The sequence below is a fragment of the Magnolia sinica genome, chromosome 8 (assembly GCF_029962835.1).
Source record: "Magnolia sinica isolate HGM2019 chromosome 8, MsV1, whole genome shotgun sequence".
In the NCBI taxonomy this organism is placed as follows: Eukaryota; Viridiplantae; Streptophyta; class Magnoliopsida; order Magnoliales; family Magnoliaceae; genus Magnolia; species Magnolia sinica.
Window position 1 is genome coordinate 608,361 of NC_080580.1, and position 25,418 is coordinate 633,778.

Sequence of the window (25,418 nt, forward strand, 5' to 3'; positions counted from 1 at the left end):
ACACCAACAAAATTACATGGAATATGCTTCCATGTTTTTTGAAAAAAGAAAAAGAAAAAGAAAACGTACACCGTTATGTCCGCCCGAACATCTAGAATCTCCTCGAAATGGTAAGAAGAATTTTTATGTGGGCACCTTGGGGCCTACCATGATGTATGTGTTTTATATCTACACCATACACCCATGTTACTATCTCCTTTTAGAGTATGAACCTGAAAATGAAGCAGATCCAAAGCTCAAGTGGACCACACCTTAAGAAATGGTGGGGATAATGACAACCACAGTAAAAACCTTCCCAGGGCCTACCATGATGCTAATTTGTCATCCAACCTGTTGATAAGGTCTCCAAGGCATAGATAAAGGGAAAAGACAGATATCAGCTTCATTCAAAACTTTTGTGCCCTCGAGAATTTTTTAATGGTAGGCATTCAATCACCAATATTTCCAGTGGTGTGGTCCACTCGAGCTTTGGATCTCCTTCAATTTTTTGAGCTCATACCTTAAAATAAGCTTGCAAAATGGATGAATGGTATAAATATAACATAAATACATCACGATGGGCCCCACAGCACCGAGTACAGTAGGCAATCCACTTCAAACAACAAGGAATACACCAAATACAAAGCATAGGTCAGAAAAAACGCCAAAATTAGACTACAGATTGTTCATAACCACAGCGTGTCATAAGTAAGTTTTATGTAGGCCAGTCTGATTTTGGTAAAGTGCACACGTAAAGTAATATAATTGAACATGATTGCGGGGTCCACGTAGCATCGACCACTAGCCCCTGGCAGGTAGCAGCGTCACTAGCCAAACCGCGTCCCCATCCGCAATGGAGCCGATGACGTGGACTCTCCGGACTGGCATCCATGAAGGGCACATGTAAGGTGGATGAGTTGGACCCTCGTTGTTAAATACTTACAGATAGCGACGATGGTGGGACCCACCTGTGGTCGGATTATTCTGTGTAGGGAAAGGACCACAGAGAAAATTGTAGGACGGCCTATTCGTAGTAGGAAAGCGGTATTAGGTAGTGTAGTCTGCGAGAATGTTATTAGTTTGGTGATTGGCTATGGTGGGCTCATGTGGTCTGTGCATGACATCCACTCCGACCATCAGGTGAACCCTCATACGTTTGGGCTGGAGCCCAAAACTCAGGCAGACCCAATTTTAAGATGAGCCACACGACATGAAAAAATTGAGAGGGAATACCCACCCATTAAAATCTTGCAGACTGTTTCATGTCCCTTCATGATATGCATGTACCATCCAATCCATACATCTAACATGGTCCACCTCAACAAAGGAACATCCTGAAATTTATGGCCTTTTAAAACTCATGTGGCAACCCGGCCTAGGCTATGGTAGTTTTAGGCATGATTTAACAATTTTCCTTGAGTTAGGCACTTTTGAGTTTTGGATCGGATAACTCAGACAGTCCAATCAGTCCATCTAAACTGTTCATTAAGTCTACTACACGTTCCATGTTTTACCATCTAAAAACAAGACTGATTGTATGATCAAATATATATTTATTGGCCTATTTTATATAGCCGACCTTATTTCCAACTCATGGATATGATTGTTATGGTAGTCTGATAGAAGTGATTCTTTTGAATCATAATCAATCCATGATGGGATCTATCAAATAGATGGATCGAATTGTTCGTTAGACCTATTTTTGTACAATTGATCGTGACTGTTCATATTAGAGACTATTCATCAGATGGTTACTCATCAAATTGGCTTTATATTTGCAAGTTAGCCTATGAAATTTTTGTTAAACCTAATGTACAATATAGATCAATCGATTGGAGTGTTAAAGTAGCCCAATGCGAATAGGAGAACTTAAGTTTACAGCTCTCCAAGAGTTGAGAATATGTCTTTATCAAATTAGTGTAGGATTAGGTATAACTACCTCCAAATTTTAAATGAATAAACCCATCATTACGGGCCAAAATTAGGGTCAACGAAGATGGAATCATTGTAGAGGGTTAAAAGTGGATTGTCCATCATGTGTAATATAAACAATCCCCCTTTGTCCAATACAAGATAAAACAAAGAAAAAGAAACAGGTCTTTTCATACAATCATTATCAATACAAGCACATTCTTATGCCAAAGCTAATTATATGTAGAGCTTGTTTAGAAAATTATCAAACAAACTAATTTTATTTTAAAATCTTTCTCAACATAACTACCAATAATAACTTAGTAATGACTAAGGTAAGAAGAACCCTCATCTAATATTTGTGACGAACTTGTTTGTCTCAGTGAATCTCGACCCCAAGATACAAGTCCTTGATTGCATGCATTTCTGCAACAACATCTTTCATCAACATTCGTTCTCTTGGAGATTCTACAGAGCGCGAAACACCAATTTTGACCATTGAAAGCAAGTAATCATGCATTCTATTTCTTCTATCGACATGATTTTCATTGTGTTGAATAACTTCAGCTTCTTCCATGAGCAGTTGTGGATCAACAATCTCCATTACTTATTCAGGCAAAGCCAACTTAGCAAAATGATGAAGGCTTAGATTGTCCTTAAACATATCATCAGTTGGACCCTTTCCAGTGATCATCTCCAACAGAAGGATTCCATAGTTGTAAACACCTCCTTGTGTAGATGCTTTATTGTCCAACATATACTATGTAATTTATACATCTTATATTGAAATGTAAGTGACCATTTAGATACAAATAATATCAAAGGTTGAATTTTGAGAGAGACGAGAAAGGGAATATTCTATTTAAACAAGTAATTGGTCTAAGTATTTAAAATTCTAACATCAATAGTGTGCTATGAACTTGTAAGTTCTTGCAAAAATGTTCTACATTCAACAAGATCGTACTACTCAAATGAAAGAACTCAACACTTCTCTCATCATGTGAACATATGACTTACTGTTATGATTTTTATGTAACTCATTTTTAACTAAAGACATTATCAGAAAAGAATTCTTTTTACCTTATTCTGGTGTGATTCATGTGTAATACATATCTTAACTAAAGATGTTATCAAAAAATAATTCTATATACTTTACTATGATGTGATTCATGTGGGGTGCAAGGGACTTATTTTGATGCCATAGAGTTTTGAGTCTTGCTGCATGTGGGTCCTTGAAATCTGAGGTCATTGTTTTTAGGACCTGGATCTAGATAAAATTGAGTTTGGGTATCCATCAGGTCCTTGTACCTTTGTTTTGATTTAGGCTCGGGTCAGGTCTAAATCCGGTCTAGGTCAAGTACTTGACTAGGCCCACCCCATGGATTAGATAGCACTCGTGTACAACTTTTACACATGCACGGTGTGTAATAGGCTCCCATAAGTGCTTGTAGCTTAGCAAACTTCATTCCCAGTGATGCAATATGTAACCCAGGTCACATAGACCTTTCATTTAGATTAGATGAAGGATTGGGAAAAAAAAAAAATGACTTTGTTTTGCAACTCAAGTGGGCCTCGATAAAAATCAAGGGTTGGCATAATGATTAAGCCAAGGCAATACACTTGCTAGAGCCCATGTAAAGAACAGGCCTTAGTCATATGTGGAGCATATAAAAACCTAAGCCAATCACGCTACAAGAAAATAGGAATTTACCGGCGGTCAAAACCGCCCCTAAAAGTCCAAAAACCGCCGGTAACAATATTACCAGCGGTCGAGTGCGTAACGCCAAAGGCTGGCGTCGCTGAATCTTTTACCGGCGGTCGATCTTTTTACCAGCGTTTTAGTGGCCACCGATAAAAGTCGAACTTTTACCTGCGGTTTTTGTGACTGCAGTCAAACTATAGAAACGCTGCTAAAAACTGAAAAAGCGCCGCTAAAATTTATGAGATACGCTGTCTAAACGCGATAATAGACGCCGGTAAAAACTGTAAAAAAAGCCATTCGAAGTTATAAGAAACACTGGTAAATTTTGTAATAAATACCGGTAAGAGTTGCAACTAACGCTGGTAAAATCTGTAGCTAGTGCTGATAAGATATTGAAAAAACGCCGCTAAAAGTGCCGATAGTAGAAATTTCTACTGATTCTTTACTAATCTTTCACACAAATTCCTACTAATTCTGACTAATCCTTTCCTATAGCTGCTGTCCTACAATCAAATCTCCATTGGTCTAACTATCAAATCTCTATCTGCATAACTATCAAAACCCTATGACTGAATGATAAGAATTTGAATTACCCAATAATCCGATTTCATAAAAACTAAAATGAGAATAGAGATGAAAAGACAGTCAACCAGACAAGAGTAACCCGGCCCAAAATTCAACAGACTCCTATTTGGATCATTAAAGTAAGTCTTCAAACTACAAGGTAGATAGCTTCAAATGTTTTCAATTAAAAATATTTATCGATATACAGAACTTGTGTGACAAGCCCCTGTTTGGTAACAAGACTAACAGATATCAAGTAATGCAGATATGGAACACTTATTACTCAAGGCAAAGAAATACTATTGGTAGATATCAAAAAATTCTACCAAAGAAATAGTTATAATTCAGATAAACTTCATCAGAAATTACCTTAGTATGTTCCTTAAAGTTTTTGAAGCAATACTACATGACATGATGACCATTCACGTCATTCGTCAGAATGCTTGCATCATTCGTCACACTGTAAGCACCGATGAGAAACATGCAACTCTGTCAACCCATTCATTCAACACATTATCTTGCCAATACTAGTGGAAAATCAAGCTAATGCATAAGTATTTAGTATCATGCAGATTTTCATGTTGATTATGGTAAATTCAAGCTCCATAAAACCTGCTATTTCATACTGTCTGAACCTACCTGATGGATGGCTTGGATCTTGCACCTGCTTGTCATGCTAGGACATATGGTGGCATGTGGATGGTATGCCTTGTACAGGCATGGGTGCTACAGATAGATTTTAAAAAAGGCATCCATAATTGACTCAAGATTGAGTTGGTTCCTAACCAAGTCAATAATTAAGCCAGAATCAAACCACACGAGCACAAAGTGAGTTTACTGCATCATTCGGTGCTTGGTTTCTAGAAAAATTGAGTGACTCAGTAGAATACAGAGTCTCAGCTCCAAGTTTCAAACCATACCCAATGTCCATGTGGTAAAGAGAAAGACTACGAGAATGAAGTCATGGGCTTGATTCCAGCTTACCCACGAAACAAAAGAGAAAGGAAAAGGTCATGAAATATAAAACTACAAAAAACGCTTCAGGAACAAAAGAATTACTTGGGGAGTGTTTGCAGGACTTCCACATGAAGCATTGGTTCCATCTGCAGCCTCACGATTGCCAAGGCAGAAAGAATTCAAATAATCTTGCGGCACATATGTTTTCTCGAGCCCAACCTCTTCCAAGGCCTTATAAATTATGTCATACATCATTTGCATTGTTTTATTCTGCAGCAATCAAAAGGTCTCCATATAAATAAACATAACATCATACAGAGTACAAAAGGATGAATGATAAATTTTATATTAAAAAAAAAAAAAAACGTAAATTAAATTTCCCATTCAATGTCTAAAGCCTCTCAAGATGTCTAAGATTCCTAATAAAAACTAAAATCAAAGACAGTCGGTGGAGATCACCTGCCAAAAAAGAATCCTCTGTGTAGGAACACTTGTTAGATCACCTTCAGGCCACATTGGGATAACTATATAGGCAGAAAATCTCTCATTCACTTTGATCTTGTTTGCAATCTTAAGAGCAATTTCCATTGGTATTAAATTGTTAGCACCTGCACAATAACCAAAACTCCTTGAAATTCTTAAGTTGGAAATGTTGAACTCAAGAAAATTTTGAGTTGCCGTTCATTGTGCCCTAGCCCAAAAATCAGGCCAGTCCACGGGCAAGGTTTGACATATCGTCCAACACCTACATACCAGTACCATCCATGAACGCTACAACTGTCCAGCCCATACTTGCCTGAAACAGCCCAATACAGGCTATATCTGTGGTGAATGATTCAATACACAAAAACTGATTTGCAAAGCATGGCCACAGGTATGCAAAAAGAAAATGGATGGTCGAGAAAGGATAATGGTCCTCGTTCAATATACAAACGTGGCCCACTGACTTTCCGAGTGAAGGCACATTAAATGTGGGGCCTGCCTGATGAATGGCCCTAACGTTGCATAGGTGCAGAATTGGCACGCTTGAGTTTTTGGGTTTGGTGACTGCATATGAGTGACCACAAGTAGCATTACATCCCGCTAATCTATGCGCATCATGTAATGATATGAATTGTTCATTAGAGAAATTAGTCAACTAAAAGATATCTGTGATCTTCCAAGAAAACGAAAACCACATACCTCTGCCAGTGAAGAGAAAGCTACAGAGATCAGCTCTCATCGTCAGAACTGGAACTATCCATCCGATGGTCCCTAATCGCCGGGAAAAGCAGCTTCCGGGGATCTAGAACAGGTGGCACCGTTGGTGCTTCCTTGTTAACTGACGGTGTCTTTCTTACCTTCTTTAACGCTTCTTTATCAACATCTTTGCATATCTTATCCACCAAGCCGAGAAAATCCCGCACTATCACAAACAGATGAAATCCTTCATCTTTCCCAGTCTGCCCATGGAAGTAATCGGTGGTGCTCTTCACCAATGACTGTATCCTCTTCTCCTCTGTAAGCAGCCAATGAGCAAATTCTTGTCTGGTTAAAAAGATCTTAGAATTTTAGAGTTGCCAACGAGCAGAATTAGGTACCATCATAAGCAGCTAATTACCAAGATAGCAGAAAAAAAGAACCCTAGAAAAAATAGCCTCACACAAATATTAAAGAGAAATATGCAAGACAGGTATATTCCCCCACATACATATTTATAAGAATGTTGTCTGCTAGTTTGACTTACTGAAAGTCAATCAAAGAGGACCTAGTCAAACACATATAAAGCATGCTTTGATATATTATGGCCCATGACATTGAAATACAACAGAAAGAAGATGAAGAAAGAAATATATATATATATATATATATATATATATATATATATATATATGTATATACTTTTCACCTTTTTCTATTTTTCTCTCAAAATGGTTGATTTCACTTCAATCTATCAAATATCACTCAAATCTTGTGTTTTGATCCAAAATAAGCCTAGATCCAGTATAAATTTAGTTTTTAAGCTTCCTCCACAGTTGATTGAAGAAACAACTACAAAAATTAAAGTTGGAAAATTTGAAATGGCTCCTTTATGGCTATATCAGCCCTCTATCAGTGTCAATGTGGGGTGTATCAGCCTGTATCAACTGATATGGGCTGATTCAGCCCTTTTTCTCTGGTACAACCCTCCATCACTTAACAGGGTGGCTTATGATATGGCCGAAACCAATTTTCAAAACCAGTTGCAGAGATAACTACTTAGTGAAAAAAAATAGGAAGTGAATCTGACTGACCTAGAACTTACAACTTCTACTTGGAAACCAAACACTCTAACCACTAGGGTAAAAGCAGATTAGTTGTTAAATTGCCTCTTTTTTTAATTATTAGAAAGAGGCAGATTTTGGGCCAAAACAGTCCAAGAGGGCCCCACCTAGGACCGGTAGCCAAACCAAGTGTTGAGGGTCAAATATTGCATATTAGACCCCAATTATTGCCTGGATTTACGAGCACGATACTATTTAACGTCGTGCTTTAATCATATTGTTGATGCAAGGTACATTTGCGAGCTTGGACTGAAACAGGGTGTTAAAAACAGGGATTTGATGCTCAGAATGCACCAAGGCAAGGGACGGACTCCAAGGGACCAGGATTGAGGATTCACACACCATAGATCAAAGAGATTCCAGCCACTCACTTCAAACAGGCTTGAAAAACGTTCAGAATGTAAGATCACAGGGTTCCCACCATCTGATTGACTCGAAACTTCATATATGGCCTGAAGACCCTAAATAAGCCGTACACGTCAAATTTCAGTAGTTCGACACCTGTGGAAGTGGTCTAATGGTCAGATCAGCCCATGAATTTCTGATCTGAGACCCACCTGATATTCGGATGTGCTTCAAACTCAGGCTCTATCCATAAGATGATATGAGAAAAGATATGGACGGAACGGATTTTTCACGACCATCATGATGGTGGGCCATGAGCATTGCATGTATAGAAAGTGTAGGTGCACTCAACGTGCACCGGATGAAGAAACCCGACTACAACTCAAAAACGGCAGCTGCCATTCTCTGTTTCAAACCGAACCTGCAGTTGAATGTCAGTCGGCCACCACCGTACAAAAAAGGTCCGATCCGGACCGTCCATGAGATTCATTTGGCCCCTATCACCAAGGCCTAGGTGGAGAAATTTCACAATACAATTTGAGATCAGTTTCGATCGTTTAAACGTCGGATGAATGGTGGCGAGAAAAATCAGGTGGACCGCATCAAATGCAATCCAAGAGCAGTCATTTCCAACTGAAAATTCGAGTAGACTCTAATGGACGGGTTGGATTTATTAAAATAGCAAAGAAGTGGGCCCCACCAACGTCGCAGCGCAATCAGCGCAAATCCCTATTTTGCGCCCGGACGCAGCCGACTTTTGCGGGCTGTGGTGTAGTCTCGGTGATGATCAGACAGTTGATTTGATCCGTCCATCGTGTAGGCCACTCAAAAACGTCCCAAGGGACGTTGATCTTCTGGAGGAACTACAAGGAAGAGTGGAATTATGAGGATCATATTTTTACTGCATAAGGGGTATATACGCACCGACCTTGCTGCGTAAAGAAATCTTCCACAGCCTACTTCTTTTCTGACTCTATCACAGCAGCTCCCAAACCAAGCCTTTTGTCTATAAAAGGGAGAGAGCTGGGACATGTAAGGATCAGCAGGGGGTAGACACATAGAAAGAAGAGCAAGAAGGAGAGAGAAAGTTTGGCCGGCTGGTTCCTTTTCGTCCCTGCTTTTCTTAATTTTAATTATTTTTAAGATGTTAAGCCTTGCCATGTCTATGCTCGGCTAAACCTCTTAGCTAGGGCTAAGAGGTGAAGCTTGTAGTGTAATGGGAGACTCTTTGCTTGTGCCTTTTGTTTAGATTGAACTGATGTTGATTTTGGTTTAATTAAGGGAATGTTTTTAGTTTTTAATGGTCTGTTGTGACTAAAATTACAATGGGTCTACAATAGCTTGAGCATGTTCCTTTACTTTTTATGTTTATGATGTCAGGAAGCCCTGTTGTTCACCATCGTCTCCTGGGCATGATCGGATGACAGTACCCTTCCTAACCTTCATAGCATGTTGATTGGTTGATAATTAGTTTAATTCGGTTGTTTGCTTTGTCTCCTGGGCATGGTTTGGTGATGGAATCCATTCTAATTCATATACCTTTCATCTCTTTAAAATTATATCAGAGGAATTTCAGTTTAATTTCCATGATTTTTGAAGCAGGCATAAGATCTCCTTGATCTCTACAAGTGGATCCTCTGAATCCCTAGTTTCTTATCTCTAATTTCTCTTAAGTTTTACATTAATCTCCCACCATTATTCATCAATTTATATTTGATTTAGATTTCATTTTAGGCTAGTTCTATTTCTACCTAGTTTCAGATAACGTATAAGTTTCAGTCCCTTGGGATTCGACATCGGTCTTACCGAGTTTATTACTATATCACAACCCTGCACTTGGGGAGTGAACACCAAGCCAGCCACAAGAATGGGTTGACTACTGGTTTTACAATTAATGCAAGTAGTTAGAATCTACTCAGTAGATTGATGCATGTAGTTGTAATCTACTCAGTAAAACCACGGAAACATATAGCAATGTTAAACAGTTGTCTTTCTTTTAACTAGGAAAGCAATGCCAAAAAGGTGCCATGGTGAATAAATAGTAATAACCATAAGGCGTGGTCCATCGTACTCAAATCTTACTAAGAAAGGTAAAATATAATCCTGGTTAAAGCATGCACAGAACTTCATGACTAAATGCTCAATGGCAATAGAGTCTTAAGAGTTTTGTAGAAGTACAATTTAAAAATAAAAAATGACCAAGCACCTCCAAAAGGCTACAGCAGGTAAGCTCATTTATGAGTAGTAATCATGCTAACTTTAGAGGCCATAAAAGCACTCCTTGGCCAGTGGTTCACACAAAGCTTACAACAATGAGTTTGATTTTTTTGTGAACTGCAAAGGGAATACTTCACAAAGCAACTTATAGCTTCTCAGCATTGGGGGAAAAAAAATACAATACAACTATAACACACACATTGAAAAAAATAAAATAAAAAAGTACAACTACCCTCATTAACGAGGAGTAAAAACAATAATCATTGCTGAAAACTATCAATAAATCCATATCAAGTAAATATAAAACATGGAGTAAAAACAATTCAATGACAAATAGAACCGCAAGGCAGCCCATATCCAATTTTTTGGTGGCACATATTAGAAAACAATGTTACTGTCAGCAATGTGACAAATATCATTCAGATTTTGAAATATTGCAAGAAATACATTTGTGGGCTGAATTTATTTGCAGGCTTGGGAGTTGGATTAGAGCCAATATATCTTTCAAAAAGAGGATCCAAAGGTTTATGCTGACTCAAATTGATGTTGGCCATGAGATGGTTAAGGAATTAGTTACTTGCATATTGCTAAGGAGAATTGAAAATAAAACCAAGCCACGGATGGAAATGAGAATTACTGCTAACCTGCATATTTCCAATGAGAAGTGAAAAAAAACAAAAAAAAACCGAGCTACAAATGGTAATGAGAACCGCAAAGCAAATCTCCCAAACAAAAGTACTTGTTTACAAATTTTGGCCAATAGCACTGCAAAGCAAAAATAGCCATCACACATTAGCTCAAAAAGTGTTGAGGGTCAAATATTGCATATTAAACTCCAGTTATTACCTGGATTTACGAACATGGTACTGTTTAACGGCTCGCTTTAATTGTGTTTGTGACGCAAGTTGTATTTACAAGCTTGGACTGAAACAGGGTGCTTAAAGCATGGATTTAACGCTCTGATGACACCAAAGGCAAGGGACAGACCCCAGGAGACCAAGATCGATGGATTTACATGCCAGAGATCCGAGAAAATCAAGAAACTGAAGCTCAAGTAGCCCGAAATTGGTTCAGAATGCAAGATTACAGGGTTCAAACCATCTGTTCAGCTCAAACTTCATATATGGCCTGAGGACCATAAATTAACCGTACACGTCAAAATTTAGCCCTTGGATCAGTGTGTAAGTGACTCGATGGATAAGATCAGACAATAACCATTAAGAAAGCATCTTGGACATCCTTGGGAGATCTGGACCGAAACTGAACTGATGAAAAGAGCACGAAAAACTATGGATATTTGCCAAATTTCACTTCTTTTGGATGGTGCAGCAGGGAAGAGCGAATGACGGACGTTTCTAGAAGGCAGAGTGTCAATTCTGTAAATATAACGAACTCCATATGCATGCACCTAACTGAGAAGAGGCTTGCTTCAACAATGGGTAGTGACTCATCACATGTGGATTGTGTGGCCCACCTAGTGTTCAGATCTACTTCATATTTTGACTCATGGGCTTATACGTTACTAAGAAGAGGATGAACGGAGTACATCTCCGAGAATGCCATCAGAAGTGGGCCCCACCTATTTTTTGTACAAAACATCTAAATAGTGCTAAACACGTCCAGTGACGAACGTGCTTGCGATTGGGTTTTGACAGTGGGCCCCATCCATCATCCTTTTTCATGATTTAGACCGTCCAATGTGTCCTAGAGGGGGGGCTTGACCCTCTCCTAGGTGGAGGAATTGCAGAAGATAGTGTGAATCGGATTTCAACCATTCAAACGGATGATAGACGGCAGAGGGGAAAATCCATGGGCCACACTGAATCCAATCCAAAACCATTCACTCTTGACTGGTTTTTCGAGGGTATTTAAATGGACGGTGCTGATTCTTAAAAAAACATGGCATGTGGGCCCCACAGTAACGCAGAATCAGAGTTTCCGCCTCTGTTACGCAAGCAATGGACTCCAGAAAGACCCGGACACTGCCGACTCTAGTGGACCCTTATGTTATCTCAAGGATGATCGGATTGATGATCAAGACCGTTCAACCTCTTGAGAAATGGGCTTTCAACCCTACAATGAAGTTAGATTACTTAGATGAGAGGATCTCTCCTCTCAATCTCGATCCAAACACGGCTGCAGAACAGAGTGCGCGGTTTGGCGTGCGTAAAGGAGTTTCTAAAAAGGCCTTGCTGCATAAACTTACGCACATAAACCGCCTCTTATGCGGAAACTCTCTACGGACTTTGCTGGCTCTTATAAAAGAAAGACGAGGGAGAGAAAGAAGGGATCGAATCGGGGAATTAGTTGCTAAGAAGTAGGACGTCAGAGAGAGTTTGTTTGAATTTTTATTTGTTTAATTACTGTTTTTTTTATGATTATTTTTGAGAGATTTAATCCCATCATGTTGGGCTAAGAGGTGAAGCTTGTAGCATGATGGGGGGACCTTTTGCTTGTGTTTATTTTGGCTGAATTAAACTTGATACTAGTTTGATTATGGGAATGCTTTTAGTTTTTAATGGTCTGTTGTGACTAAAATTACAATGGGTCTGCGATAGCTTTGAGCATGTTCTTTGACTTATTTTGATTATGACATCAAGAAGCCCTGTTGTTCACCATCGTCTCCTGGACATGGTCGGATGACAAAACCCTTCCTAACCTTCATACATCAATGATTGGTTGCCAATTAGTTTAATTCTATTGTTTGTTTTGTCTCCTGGGCATGGTTTGGTGATGGAATCCATTCTAATTCATACACCTTTCATCTCTTGAAAACTATATCAAAGGAAGTTCAGTCTTGATTTTTATGGTTACACCCTTCAACTGGATGAAGATAGACTCCAAGTCCAGATGAGTTTTTGATGTTGGCATAAGATCTCCCTGATCTCTACAAGTGGATCCTCTGAATCCCTAGTTTCCTACCTTTGAATCTACATATTTTAGTTTACTATTTCATCATTATTCCTCAAATCCACCTGATTTAGATTTTATCCTTTTCTAGTTCTAGTTCTAGTTATTTTCAGATTACGTACAAGGTTCAGTCCCTTGGGATTCGACCTCAGTCTTACCGAGTTTATTACTACATCACAACCCTATACTTGGGGAGTGAACAAAAAGCAAGACATTACAATGCGATATGAATGTCCCTATCAATGCAAATCCAGGTAGACAGACAGACTGGAAAACTGTAGTATTGAATGCTATTTACCAAGGTACAATGCTTAACCAAGGAGATAGGGAATTACCCTAAGTTTTAGAAGATTGGAAGATCCTATACCTTTGATATTTGGATTATATACTCTCGGTTGAATTCGGATACCTACTCCGGACTGCAGCAAAAGCACATCTCAGTTGCACCGAACTAGATTGATTATTAATGCAATTTAATGAAACGTGATATTTGATGCAACCAAACACAACATTAAATAATAGGAAAAATATTTGATGCAACCAAAGAAGTCAAGCAAAAAAGATCAATCAACATAGTGAAGCAGCATGGAGGAAAATTCACGTCTAATGTGCACGCAGGTGCAAGCTCCTCCAAGGATTCAACTAGGTTGCTTTTTCAGCTTGTACTTGTGATATTGATTTTCTCCAAGCAAGACATATCATTATGAATTTCCAATACTGAAATATGAAAATCAGAGTATTTAATCACAAAAATATAAGTAATGGTGAAATTTCAGCAATTAATCTGAAATTCCAGAAAGTTTATTCAATTTCTATGATTAATAGTTGGACCATTTGGGTAAGACTACCAAAGCTAAAATGGACAATCCTGCAAGCGAACCTGTTAGAATTCCTGCTCCATCGTGTCCTATATAACAAAATATATAAATGCAATACGATATCTAAATTCACCCAAAAACAAAAATGGTAGACATGGGCAATCATAGAACTCAACTTGGAATTCTTTTGCCTTTCCTTTTTTCTTTCCTTTTTTCCTTTCTCTTCCACAAATAACCCTCTGAAGAAAGGGATCAACTATTTACACCCACCCTTTTGATTTACAAACACCACACCCATTTCCAGTGCCAGATATGCTGCACTTTCTTGTAGTGGAAGGAACATCAAAAGGCAATTTGACAAAGAATGATAGCTAAAACTTGAAAACAATCACAAGAAATTTCCATTGGCACCTTATCAACAATGTCCCTAGCAAATTGATGTTAGCTTTACAGATCCTATTCTTCAAATCATTTCTACTATATATAATGGGAGGAGCAAATGGACATTTTTGTCCATGCAATTAGTTTTTAGGAGAATCATGGCCATCAACATTCTACAGGGCATTAAATGAGATTTTCAATATGGTCGGGGGTACTTGTGGAATTTTGAAAATCTGCAAGCTTATAAATGGACAGTTGGGATTTTAGCCGTATCAATGTACAGAATGGATTTTACATGCTCCTCCCGCCCTCGTATTTTGTCCACAAGTAGCCCATTTCCACCTCCCTTTGCATTCGCACATAGTCCCCATGACAATCCTACCAGAGAGTCATCCAACAAAGGCTATGTGGGGCCCACTGTGATGACTTTGTATCATTCATTCGTACATCTATTATGCCACCTCATGTTAGGATGTCAGCCCAAAAAAGAGGCAGATCTACAACTCGTGGGGAACGGAACCTAAAATAATTGTTACAACCAAATGCACCCTAAGGGCCTGTTTGGACGCATGCTTTTGCCACTCAGCATTTTAGCGCTACTTTGTCAAGTGGGAGATGACCATAATGGCCATCGCCATTACCATTCCAGTATGGGCCATAATGGCTTTTATGGCGCTTTTTTAAAAGGATAGCCTTTACATATGCAGTATGTATGCTCATATCGATCAGTACGTTTTTCCCACAAACCAGGTTCTGTTACATAAAACATCACTGTTACTTTATCCTCAAAACACTAAAAATGCAGCAAAATAACGTGAAAACGCAAAATATTTGATAACATATTTACCTTGCTTGTTGCATCTTTTGGATCCTTTGGGAATCTCTTAGTGATCTCTCGCAGACCTTGACAGATTGATATCAAACCAACAACAAATGAATAATTAAATGAAGCACTTGCTGTGCCAACTTACCAACTAATAAATGGGAAAATAAAAAAGGACAGGCCCATTTTAATGGCCAGCAATAATGTTCAAACTAACCTGGAATTTATTGCCTTCCGCCACGACTGTGAGCTCTGTCTGACAGGAAAAAGATAGTACAACTTTTAGCACAATCTTCTAATAAATTACAAAATGGGGAAAAAAGGGTCATTACCATGTATTAATGTTCTCATCTTGTGTAAATCTTGAAATTTGCACAATACAAACACAAACAGTAAAGCAGGTATAAGTCATAAAACAGTAAATTTGCACAATACAAAAATTTTTAAAAAAAATATCAATGAGCCTACCTGCTCAGGCATGTCAGCAAGACAGTTGATATAAGATTGGGACAATTGAGCTGTGAATAAGGTGGGCCTAGCATGCAGAGCAGGTGCAAATTAAGATGTATTGAAAATAGTCTGATTTAATTTCCAATCAAGGATGACCTGTAACATACACCTGATGGAACAGGTTCTGCCTGTGGGGGCCAGCAGACCTCTTACATGTATAATTAATGGGTTGGGCAATACCAACCAACAGCATCAGGATTCAAGAAGAAATTCATATTACATTCCCTAATTTTGGGGAGTGAGAAGAGAGAGGGAGAGGGAGGAAGGATGTGATTACTTTGCACCTTTTCACCACTAAAAACTAGCAGTGCATTGATGAACAACATTAAAACAATCAGTGCATAATAGTGGCAGCGCCACTGCTGCTGCCATCTAAAAGGCCTCAGAAATAACCGTAATTACCAACCCCACAATGCTCCTCCCCCTTTTCCACCATAATTAATGGCCAAGAGAAAGCTGCCCCTGTAGTTAATTTCTGTGGAGATTTTTTTAATCATGAGATTCTTCTCAGGATATTATAGGGAAAATCTCACCTTTTATACATGGTGAGATTCGCGTGCGCGTGCGCGCGCGCACATACACACACACACTTTTTCTTAAAAACTTCAATATATAATTATAAAATGAATTACTTAAAATTCTAAATTTTATAGGATATTTCACAATAAAATCACAAATTCTTACTTTCTTCATTTACAGGGGAAATGTTTATCACAGTGGATGTTCCCACCAAATATAACACTCTTACTTTCTTCATTTGCTAATTGGAAAAAGAAAAAAAAATAAAATCTACAAGTTCTTTTTTAATAACAAAAACTAATTTAAGGGTCATTTGGATGGTGCTAAAGGGGCAAGTAATAAATGATTTACTAGCAAATCATTTACTACTTATGTTTGGATGCTCTAGTTTGCTAGTAAATCATTTACCACTTGTTGTAAATGATTTACTAACAAAGCCCCCTTCTCATTTTCCAACAAAAAAATTGAGTTTTTATTTACTAGTAAATGAGGAAATGACAACGGCTTTTTTTTTTTTAATGAGAGCCTATAAAGTAGATTTCATTTACCATTTACAGGCTATCTAAACCCTATAAATGATTTGCTAATAAATCATTTACAACTTAAGCCAAACAGACAGGCTATAAATCATTTACAGCCTTTAAGTAATTTACTAGTAAATCATTTATGATGTAAAACATTTACCACCATCCAAATGACCCCTTAAGAAATGATGGTGCCAAATTTGGAGCCTTCATTTAGAACCGTGTGATCGATCACTTAGCTTTAGCAGTTGACATTAACGGTAAAAAAATCCTCCATATGTCAAGCAAATCCAGCCATTGCTTGGCCATAGACATGGAAAACACTAAAGACAAGGTGATCTAAACATATGGTTGCTTGGTTGATACAGTACGCATTAACATGCAAAAGTCCTCCTGTTCATTGGCATAATCATCCAATCAGAACCATTCTTACTCTGCATCCAATCCATACTCGGGCTTCTGGACTGATGGCCCAAATCACAGACATCAACTTGGGGCGTATGTCATGTGGGTGAGCCCAATCATGGAGTGCTAACTTAAGCATCCCAATATTTAGGAAATGATCAAGGTGAACTACATATGGCAAAATTCCACTACAATTGATGGGAGAAGATGGGAAGTGGGGCATCTCGTACCTTTTTGAAGGCAGCCTTCTTGAAAGAGTCCACTCCCTATCACCAGCTGTTCTTATGATCAGACAACAATAGGATTCGACCATAGCTAGTGGCATTTAAAAGTATCCACAAGTCTAATTGGATTCACCACTGGCAAAGGTAGCATATGATAGTACCTAAAACTCCAATACAATGGGTTGTAGCTAAGGTAGCATTTACAACTAGCCACAGACCAACATTTAGTTGAATAGTGGAGTGGCTTTGTTTTGAAATTACTGAACATTTCAGACAGAGTGGAAAGCCAAGCCTGAAGCTTCCATCTTAAGATCATTGAACAAATGGTCAGGATATCATCCAACCAATCTGGCTTTTGGATCATAACCATCCACGGTAAAAGTGGGCACATGCACCTTGTGGACCACTCAAGGATCGTCCTCAATCTCACACACGTCACATGAGCACATGATGTGTTTTTTGTTTGGTGTTTGAAGAAGGTGCACCTGTAATTAGCATTCCTCAACCATAAGACATCTGGAAAAATCAATCTTGGGAACCATCACTCTGGAATTGTGTTCCAAGGATCCAAGTGGGGCACCAGTCAACTTACTCTATTTAACGTTGAAGCCAATTGTCTCAAGAAGCCATAAAGGAATGGGCCATTAGCCTTTTCTCAAATCAATCTTGATGACCATAGGATACATATCCATCCACTAATTTCATTATCTGTCACAAAGCAAACCTAACCAAAGTCTAGACTCAAAGATGTTAGGTTGATACACACCAACTTACAATTGAGAGAATTTGAACAGAACATTCTACAAAAGCTTCAACCATTACTGATGAATTGCCAAAACTGCAATATGAAATGATAAAGAGTGTTGCAGAAATTGCATATATCGTGCATCAAATTAGATTGACTGCCTGCCCATCCCATTTGAATTGATGAATTAGCAAGATTTGCAACCTATATATGACTGTGAAAATATAAAACATAGTCTGAAAAACTGACCCAATCACTAGATAGAAAAAGCTACAGAGAAGAAATCATATCATGTGCAAATTCCTGTCTTCCACAAGGACATGGAAGCAGCAAAGTCTTGAAAGAAGCTGAACTGAATTCAGAAAGAAAATTGTGTAGCATGACTGAGGATACACATTTCTCAGGATCTCCCATGCTAGACTTCGATTCCGTGAGAAAATTGTCCATTAATTCTGCATATGTTTCCAAATAAATGCCAAATCATAATGGAGGAGGGAGGATTGATGGATCAAGCATCTGCTCTAGCATGGAAACTCTAATTAATTTCAAAAACATTAACAAGCATCTAAATAAAAGTGTGGCTTCATAGCTTCTCTTTTTTATCCTTTGCCCACTCTCAAATATTTTGTTTCTTGACAAATTTATTCATGAGGAGGATTTCTTCTTATAAGGAGAATCCATGATGCATGGTTATGGATATTGATATGGACATGGACATAAGGAATGGGGTTACAATTCCCCAGATAATGCAAAATACTTGTTAAGATTCAACTTTAATATTATCTTCATTACCTTTTCTTTGTACTTTATAAATTTTTTTTTTTTTTTAAAAAAAACAGAACAAAACCAAAAACCACACCACCCGCAAGATGCAGATCAGATTTTTCCACCATGTATGACATGTATGCAATTTCTAAGTGCCTGCGTATCATCCATCACACTCTGCAAGATATTTCAGACATGATGAAACCCGGAGAGAGAGAGAGAGAGAGAGAGAGAGAGAGAGAGAGAGAGAGAGAGAGAGAGAGAGAGGAGCATACTGCTGCGACTGTTGGAGAAGGGGAGCTACTGCTGCGGCTGTTGCTGGTGCTTCTTCCTCTTGCGGGCCTTCTCAGACTTTGGCATGTTCCAGCAAGGAGGGCAACGGCTGAGAGATCAGCGTCTTCAACAAGCAATGGAAATGGAAGCCATATCAAGAGAGGCCGGAGTAGAGGGACGTTGGAGAGAGAGAGAGAGAGACTTTCGGGATTTAGGGATGCGGTGCGCGATTTGGGGATGGGGCGATTTGGGAGAGAAATATTGGCGCGCGTGCGCGATTTGGGAGAGGAGGGAAAAAGGGTTTTGGGAGAGAGATTTGGCGGGCGCGATTTGGGGATGCTATTCAGGAGGGGAAAAGCCCTATTTTATCTTTTCCAGCGGTGGTAGCTTATCCGTACACTGGCAGCCACGTAAAAACGCCACTCATTTTACATCTACACTGGCGGTTCGTTGTGGCCGCCAGTGATATTGTGCCGCTGATACGGAGATTTCTTGTAGGGTCAACAGCTGGGACCCACTATAAAAATACCAGACCTATATATATAGTAAGAAGTTCCATTATACCAGACCTATACAGTATGGGAAATTTTTGGAAGATTAGAATAGAAAATTAAACCTGACTAGTAGATTTTACATACACACCACGCTGACCCCTAGTTTGGTCACAGGTCCAGTCTCCAACAAGCAAATAGACTGGGAGTCTGGGGTACTGGTATGTGTGTGTAGGGAAATAGATAAGATTGTTACCTGGAGCAATGTATCCAATAGATCCCTTCATTCCAACCGAGCTAGTTTGAGCAACCTCAGATAAGAACCTGGCCAGCCCAAAATCACCCACACGAGCAGTCATATCATCATCAAGAAGAATGTTGCTCGGCTTTAAATCTCGATGAATGATTGAGGTTTCGCAATCATTATGTGGATAATCCAGTGCAGAATCCACGTCTGTAGCTATGTTTAGCCTTTGAATAAACTTCAATTTCCTTCCCAGCTGGTCATGACCATCTCCGTGCAACCACTTCTCTAGACTTCCATTAGGCATGTACTCATAAACTAGAGCTTTAAAATCATTTCCTTTGAAATCAATGCTTGAGCAACAAGTTATGATCTTAACAAGATTCCGATGCCTAATGTTTCTCAAGGCCTCACATTCGGCAATGAAGGTCCTCATAGCTCCTTGTCGTTGAAGGTTGAAGACTTTAATTGCTACCATAGTTCCAAGACGATCTAGAATTCCTTCAAATACAGTGCCCAAACTTCCAGTGCTGACCAAATTGGCTGAGGAGAACCCATCTGTTGCTTTAAAGAGTTCTGCATAAGATACGATCACAAAAGAATCCTCCGCAGAAGGCACAGCAACAGGTTTCCTTCTCATCTTTCTTACCCAATAAAGAGTGGCAAAGAAGCTTGATAATGAAATAAGAAACAGGACAGCACCAATTATTGAGAATTTTACTTTTGAAGCAAGAGACATCCCTTGTTTCTTGGAAGCTTGGCTAGAACATGGAGGCAATTGTAATTCTTGAATACCCCCACAAAGCTTACTATTTCCGAGTACTGAAACTTGACTGGCATTTCTGAAGACCCCTTGTTTTGGTAATTCACCCTCGAAATTATTGAAAGACAGATTTAGATACTGCAGAAAAATAAGCTTCTCTAGATATTTTGGAATCTCTCCAGACAAGTTGTTGCGTGAAAGATCCAGGGATCGAAGGCCTCTTAGACTACTAAATGATGAAGGAATTAATCCTTGAAAGAAGTTCCCATCCAACAGGAGATACTCTAGGCTGAGACAATTGCCTAGTGAGCTTGGAATAATTTGCTTGACAACTTGTTATTAGAAACAATGAAGTTTCCGAGAGCTTTCAAGGAACCAGCTTCCAGTGGCAGACTACCAGTAAAAGAATTGTTTCCAACATCGAGTTTAATCAAAGAGGGAAGGCTGAAAAGTTGTTTGGGTAAGGTACTGCTAAGATTATTATTATAGAGGTATATCCACTGCATGTATACACAATTTCCAAGGCTTGAAGGGATTCTCCCCATTAGGTTGTTTCCAAATAAGCTGATTATGTACAATCGGGAGATGTTACTCAAGGAAGAAGGAATTTGCCCTGATAATTCATTTCTGTTAAAGTAGAGTATCTATTCTCCACCTTGTTAAGCATCCCAACACTGATGGGAATTGTACCTGTCAGAAAGTTATGCCCCATATCCAGTACTGTTAAGCCGATAAGATTCTGAATCCCAGATGGGATGCTTCCAAATATCATGTTATCACCTAAAATTAGTTTTCTCAGCTGGATTGAAAGATTAGCTATGGAGTCAGGCAACACACCTTTGAGATGGTTAATGCCTACGTCCAGTTCTTGTGAGCTACTGCAATTCGTCAAAGAATCAAGAAAACTCAAGTCACGACCTTTCCCAACTCCAAGTTTATTGCCCACAATCGTAACTTGGACAGAGTACCCTTGAGGCTTCCAAAATTCATAGGCACGGATCCGCTAAAGCTATTGTCTTCAAGTTCAATAACTACAAGTCCAGAAGCATTGGATAATGAAACTGGTATGGGTCCTGTGAATTGGTTTTCGACCAAGTAAAGTTCTTGGAGATTAGGAAGAATGAGGCCTAAGTTGGGAGGAAGATTTCCATGCAATCTGTTCAATCCCACGTCCAAAATGATAATAGAGGAGAGATTGTATAGCTGGGTCGGAATCCTACCTGACACTTCATTTTGAGAAATTAAAAGCTTCTCTAAGTTTGCCAACCGACCAAGGTCATCTGGGATGCTGCCCTCCAGGCTGTTTACTGAAAGAAAAAGGTAAGTGAGAAACGAAAGGTTTCCAAGTGAAGGTGGGATGCTTCCTGTAAGACTGTTATGACCAAGGTCCAATTTGGAGAGCTTCAATAGAGAGCCAAGCTCAGTTGGAATCCTCCCTGCAAGCCGGTTCCGGAAAACCAAAAGGACTTTGAGTTCAGAACAGTGGGTCAGATCTGCAGGATTTTCTCCGTTGAATGTATTGTTGTACAGACTAAGAAGCCGCAAGCGGACCAAACGGCCCATCTCTTCAGGAATTGGGCCGTTGAAGCTGTTGTTTGAGAGATCGATTCTCCTGAGGGAGGAGAGGTTCCCTATGAAGGTAGATATGGGACCCACCAATTTCTGGCCAGTGAGGTTTAAGGCGGTGACCCTTTCAGGATGACGGCGACCACCGCATGTGACACCTTGCCAGTGACAGAAGTGGAGAGTATGGTTCCATGAACTCAAGGAATGGAGAGGATCGTCAGTTGTCAGATGTTTCAAGTGTAGCAAAGCAAGGCGATCTGTTTCGTTGGAGAAGTGAGCGGCAGATCCGAAGAAGCATGGAGCGTGAATGGAAGAGATAAGGAGAAATGACCAAATTGCCCATAGGCTCATAGGAGGAGGAAGCTTCATTGCAGAATTTGTGAATGCAGGCAGGAAAGCCAAAGTGATGTGACAAATATATGGAAGCGACCCGTATCCTCTGTTTGCCAAAAGCACGACCTTCCTGATTTTTTCGTCGTTTGCTGAATAGTGACTGGTCCATCTCAGTCACCGATGCAGTAACACAATCACACTGTCCAATTAGATTGCAAGAAGACACGGACCAATTATTGCAACAACCACAGTTTTGCCGCTTGACGCAAAAAGAGGATCCGTATGCTGGAATTGCAATCGAAGCCCAGCATTTGCTGTGACTGTTCATCTTCCAAAGTACAGCAACACTTCCCATGGAGCTGTTCTGGAAGATGAAATGGTTTGTGTATTTTGTGTATTTTCTAGGAATATTAAGTGTTAGGAGCTCCTAATAGGGGCCGTTTTGTCTTTTCATCTTACGTTCAAATGCCTATGCAAGTGTGAGAAGTAAGTGTGCAGCAGCAATAGTAAGGTAAAAATAAAAAAATCAGTTGGAAAGATAATTTCTGGTTTCTTTCATCTCTTTCTTCCTCCTAGAAATTAGATTTTTTTAGTTCTGCAAAAGCTTTGTATAGTCCAGAAAAATTCTGTTTTCTTGAAGTAAAGAAAAGTTCTGGTTTATAAGGCCAACAAACTGGTATCAAAGCTTAGTTGTTTTTCCGGAAGAAGTTTCCAACAGGTTTTTCAGCCAAGTAAAGATTTTTTCTGAAGAAAGAAATCTGTTCAAAAATCAAATTGCAAAGCCAAGTTTTTTTTTTTTTTTTTTCCTGGCTGAAGTTGCCAGCAATTTTTTCAGCCAAAAAAAAAATAAAAAAAAATCAAACTTCAAAAGTTTTTTTTTTTTCTTTGGCTAAAAAATCCGTTAAAAAAAATCAGATTTCAAAAGTTTTTCTAGCTAAAAAATATATATATTTTTTCTATTTCATCTCTCTCCCTTCATTTAAAAAAAAAAAAAAAAATAGTCATTCCTTCTTTAAAAAATAAAAATAAAAAGATGGTCAGCTGAATCCAGCCACATGTTCTTAAGTTGTCAAAAGACAACTATGAAAGGTGGTGCATTCAAATGAAGGCATTGTTCGGGTCGCAAGAACTATGGGAGATTGTCACCGATGGGTATGTAGAACCCACTATGGAGGGAGAAGCCGCCTTCACCAACGAAGAAAAGACCGCTCTAAAAAATCAAAGGAAGAAAGATAACAAGGCTTTGTTCCTTCTCTATCAAGGGTTGAATGAATCAACCTTTGAAAAAATTGCCGAAGCGATATCAAGCAAGCAAGCTTGGGATACGCTTGGCACCATCTTCAAGGGTGTTGATCGAGTGAAGCGGGTTCGCCTTCAAACACTAAGAGCTGAGTTCGAAGCGGCGCACATGAAAGAAGGTGAAAGTATCTCTGACTACTTCTCACGTCTAATTGTTATTATTAACAATTTTTCAAAAAAAATGATGAAAAAGTTGAAGACATATGTGTTATGGAAAAAGCCTTACGATCTCTCACAACCAAGTTTGAGCATGTGGTTGTGGCGATCGAAGAATCAAAGGACTTAGGAAAAACTGTCCATTGAAGAACAGATGGGATCGTTTCAAGTGCATGAGCAACGAATGCAAAAGAATGTCAGTTTAATGCTTGAACATGCCTTAAGAGTCTAAGTTGACTCTAAATGAACAAAAGAATGGCCATACATAATGAGGGGGTTGTGGCACTAGCAATCGTGTAAGAGGCAGAGGGTATAGATATCATCCAAGCCATCAACAAAATCAACAAAAGTTTACCAGTTTCCGTGGAAGAGGAAATGGTAGAGGCTGATTCATACGTGGTCGTGGAAACACAAAGAATGTTCAATGACACAATTGCAAGAAATTCGGCTATTATGCCTCTGAGTGTTGGAGCAAAGTGGATTAAGATGAACGATCCAACTATGCTGAAGTATCACACCATGAACAAGAAGACTCCACACTCCTCCTCGCACAAGAAAAGGCATATGAACGACCAGATGTGTGGTATCTTGACACTGGTGCAAGCAACCACATGAGTGGTAACAAAGAACTGTTCGTAGAACTCACAAAAGGAGTTCTTGGTGACGTGAGTTTTGGCGACTCATCAAAAGTACTCGTGATAGGCAAAGGAAAAGTTAAAATCTATCAACAGAATGGTAAGCCAAATTACATCTCTAATGTGTATTACGTACCAAACATGAAAAATAATATCCTCAGTATCGGCCAACTCCTTGAGAAGGGCTATGTCATACACATGGAGAACTATTCTCTCTCTATAAGAGATGCTCACAGAAGACTTGTGGCTCAAGTCCAAATGGGAAAGAATCGCATGTTTCCACTCCATATTAACATAAAGGCTGAGAAGTGTCTCTATGGAATCGTGAAGAATGATTCATGGAGATGGCATCTTCGTTTTGGGCATCTCTATTTCAGCGGCCTTAAACTCTTATCCTCATCAAGCATGGTGCATGGCTTGCCGGCTATTAAAGCTCCAGAATATGTGTGTGAGGCATGCACACTCGGCAAGCAACAAAAGAACTCCTTTCCAAGTGGAGTGTCTAGAAGAGCAAAGGAACCACTTCAGATGGTTCACACTGATATTTGCGGACCACTTGAAACACCCTCTCTTTGAGGTAATAAATACTTTATTACCTTCATTGATGATTTCAACAGAAGACTTTGGGTGTATTGCATCAAAGAAAAATCTTCCGCTTTCACTATCTTTAAAATTTTCAAAGCTCGTGTTGAAGTTGAAAGTGATCACAAAATTAAAGTACTTAGATCTAACAGAGGTGGAGAGTAAACCTCAAATGCATTTTGAGATTTTTGCAGGGAACACGGCATTAAGCAACAACATACTGCAGCTTACAGGCCACAACAGAATAGAATTGCGGAATGGAAGAACCGCACCATCCTAGACATGACGAGGACCATGCTGATGGAGAAAGGCCTGCCAAAGAGCTTCTGAGCAGAGGCAGTTACATATACTGCTTACCTGCTCAATCGGTGTCCAACCAAGAGCATTAGAAACATGGCACCACAGGAGGCATGGAGTGGCTACAAACAGAGTGTGGCGCACCTAACGATCTTTGGGTGTATTGCCTACGCTCAA

General features: G+C 39.2%; 3 protein-coding genes across 3 annotated transcripts; all 3 read right to left on the reverse strand.

The window, feature by feature from the left end:
• Positions 1-4,925: 4,925 nt before the first annotated feature.
• On the reverse strand, positions 4,926-5,857 carry LOC131252523 (phospholipase D gamma 1-like). The gene is made up of 2 exons (XM_058253105.1): positions 5,573-5,857; positions 4,926-5,383 (listed from the first exon to the last, which is right to left on the reverse strand). Exons 1-2 carry the CDS (start codon positions 5,699-5,701, stop codon positions 5,183-5,185), a joined length of 330 nt encoding a protein of 109 aa, XP_058109088.1. The 5' UTR covers positions 5,702-5,857; the 3' UTR covers positions 4,926-5,182.
• A 12,046-nt stretch (positions 5,858-17,903) lies between these two features.
• On the reverse strand, positions 17,904-20,349 carry LOC131253738 (probable LRR receptor-like serine/threonine-protein kinase At3g47570). The gene is made up of 3 exons (XM_058254875.1): positions 19,623-20,349; positions 18,878-18,999; positions 17,904-17,930 (listed from the first exon to the last, which is right to left on the reverse strand). The coding sequence occupies exons 1-3, from the start codon at positions 20,347-20,349 to the stop codon at positions 17,904-17,906; spliced, it is 876 nt and encodes a 291-aa protein (XP_058110858.1).
• A 930-nt stretch (positions 20,350-21,279) lies between these two features.
• LOC131253739 (LRR receptor-like serine/threonine-protein kinase EFR) lies at positions 21,280-22,308 on the reverse strand. The gene has a single exon (XM_058254876.1). The coding sequence runs from the start codon at positions 22,306-22,308 to the stop codon at positions 21,280-21,282; it is 1,029 nt and encodes a 342-aa protein (XP_058110859.1).
• Positions 22,309-25,418: the final 3,110 nt, after the last annotated feature.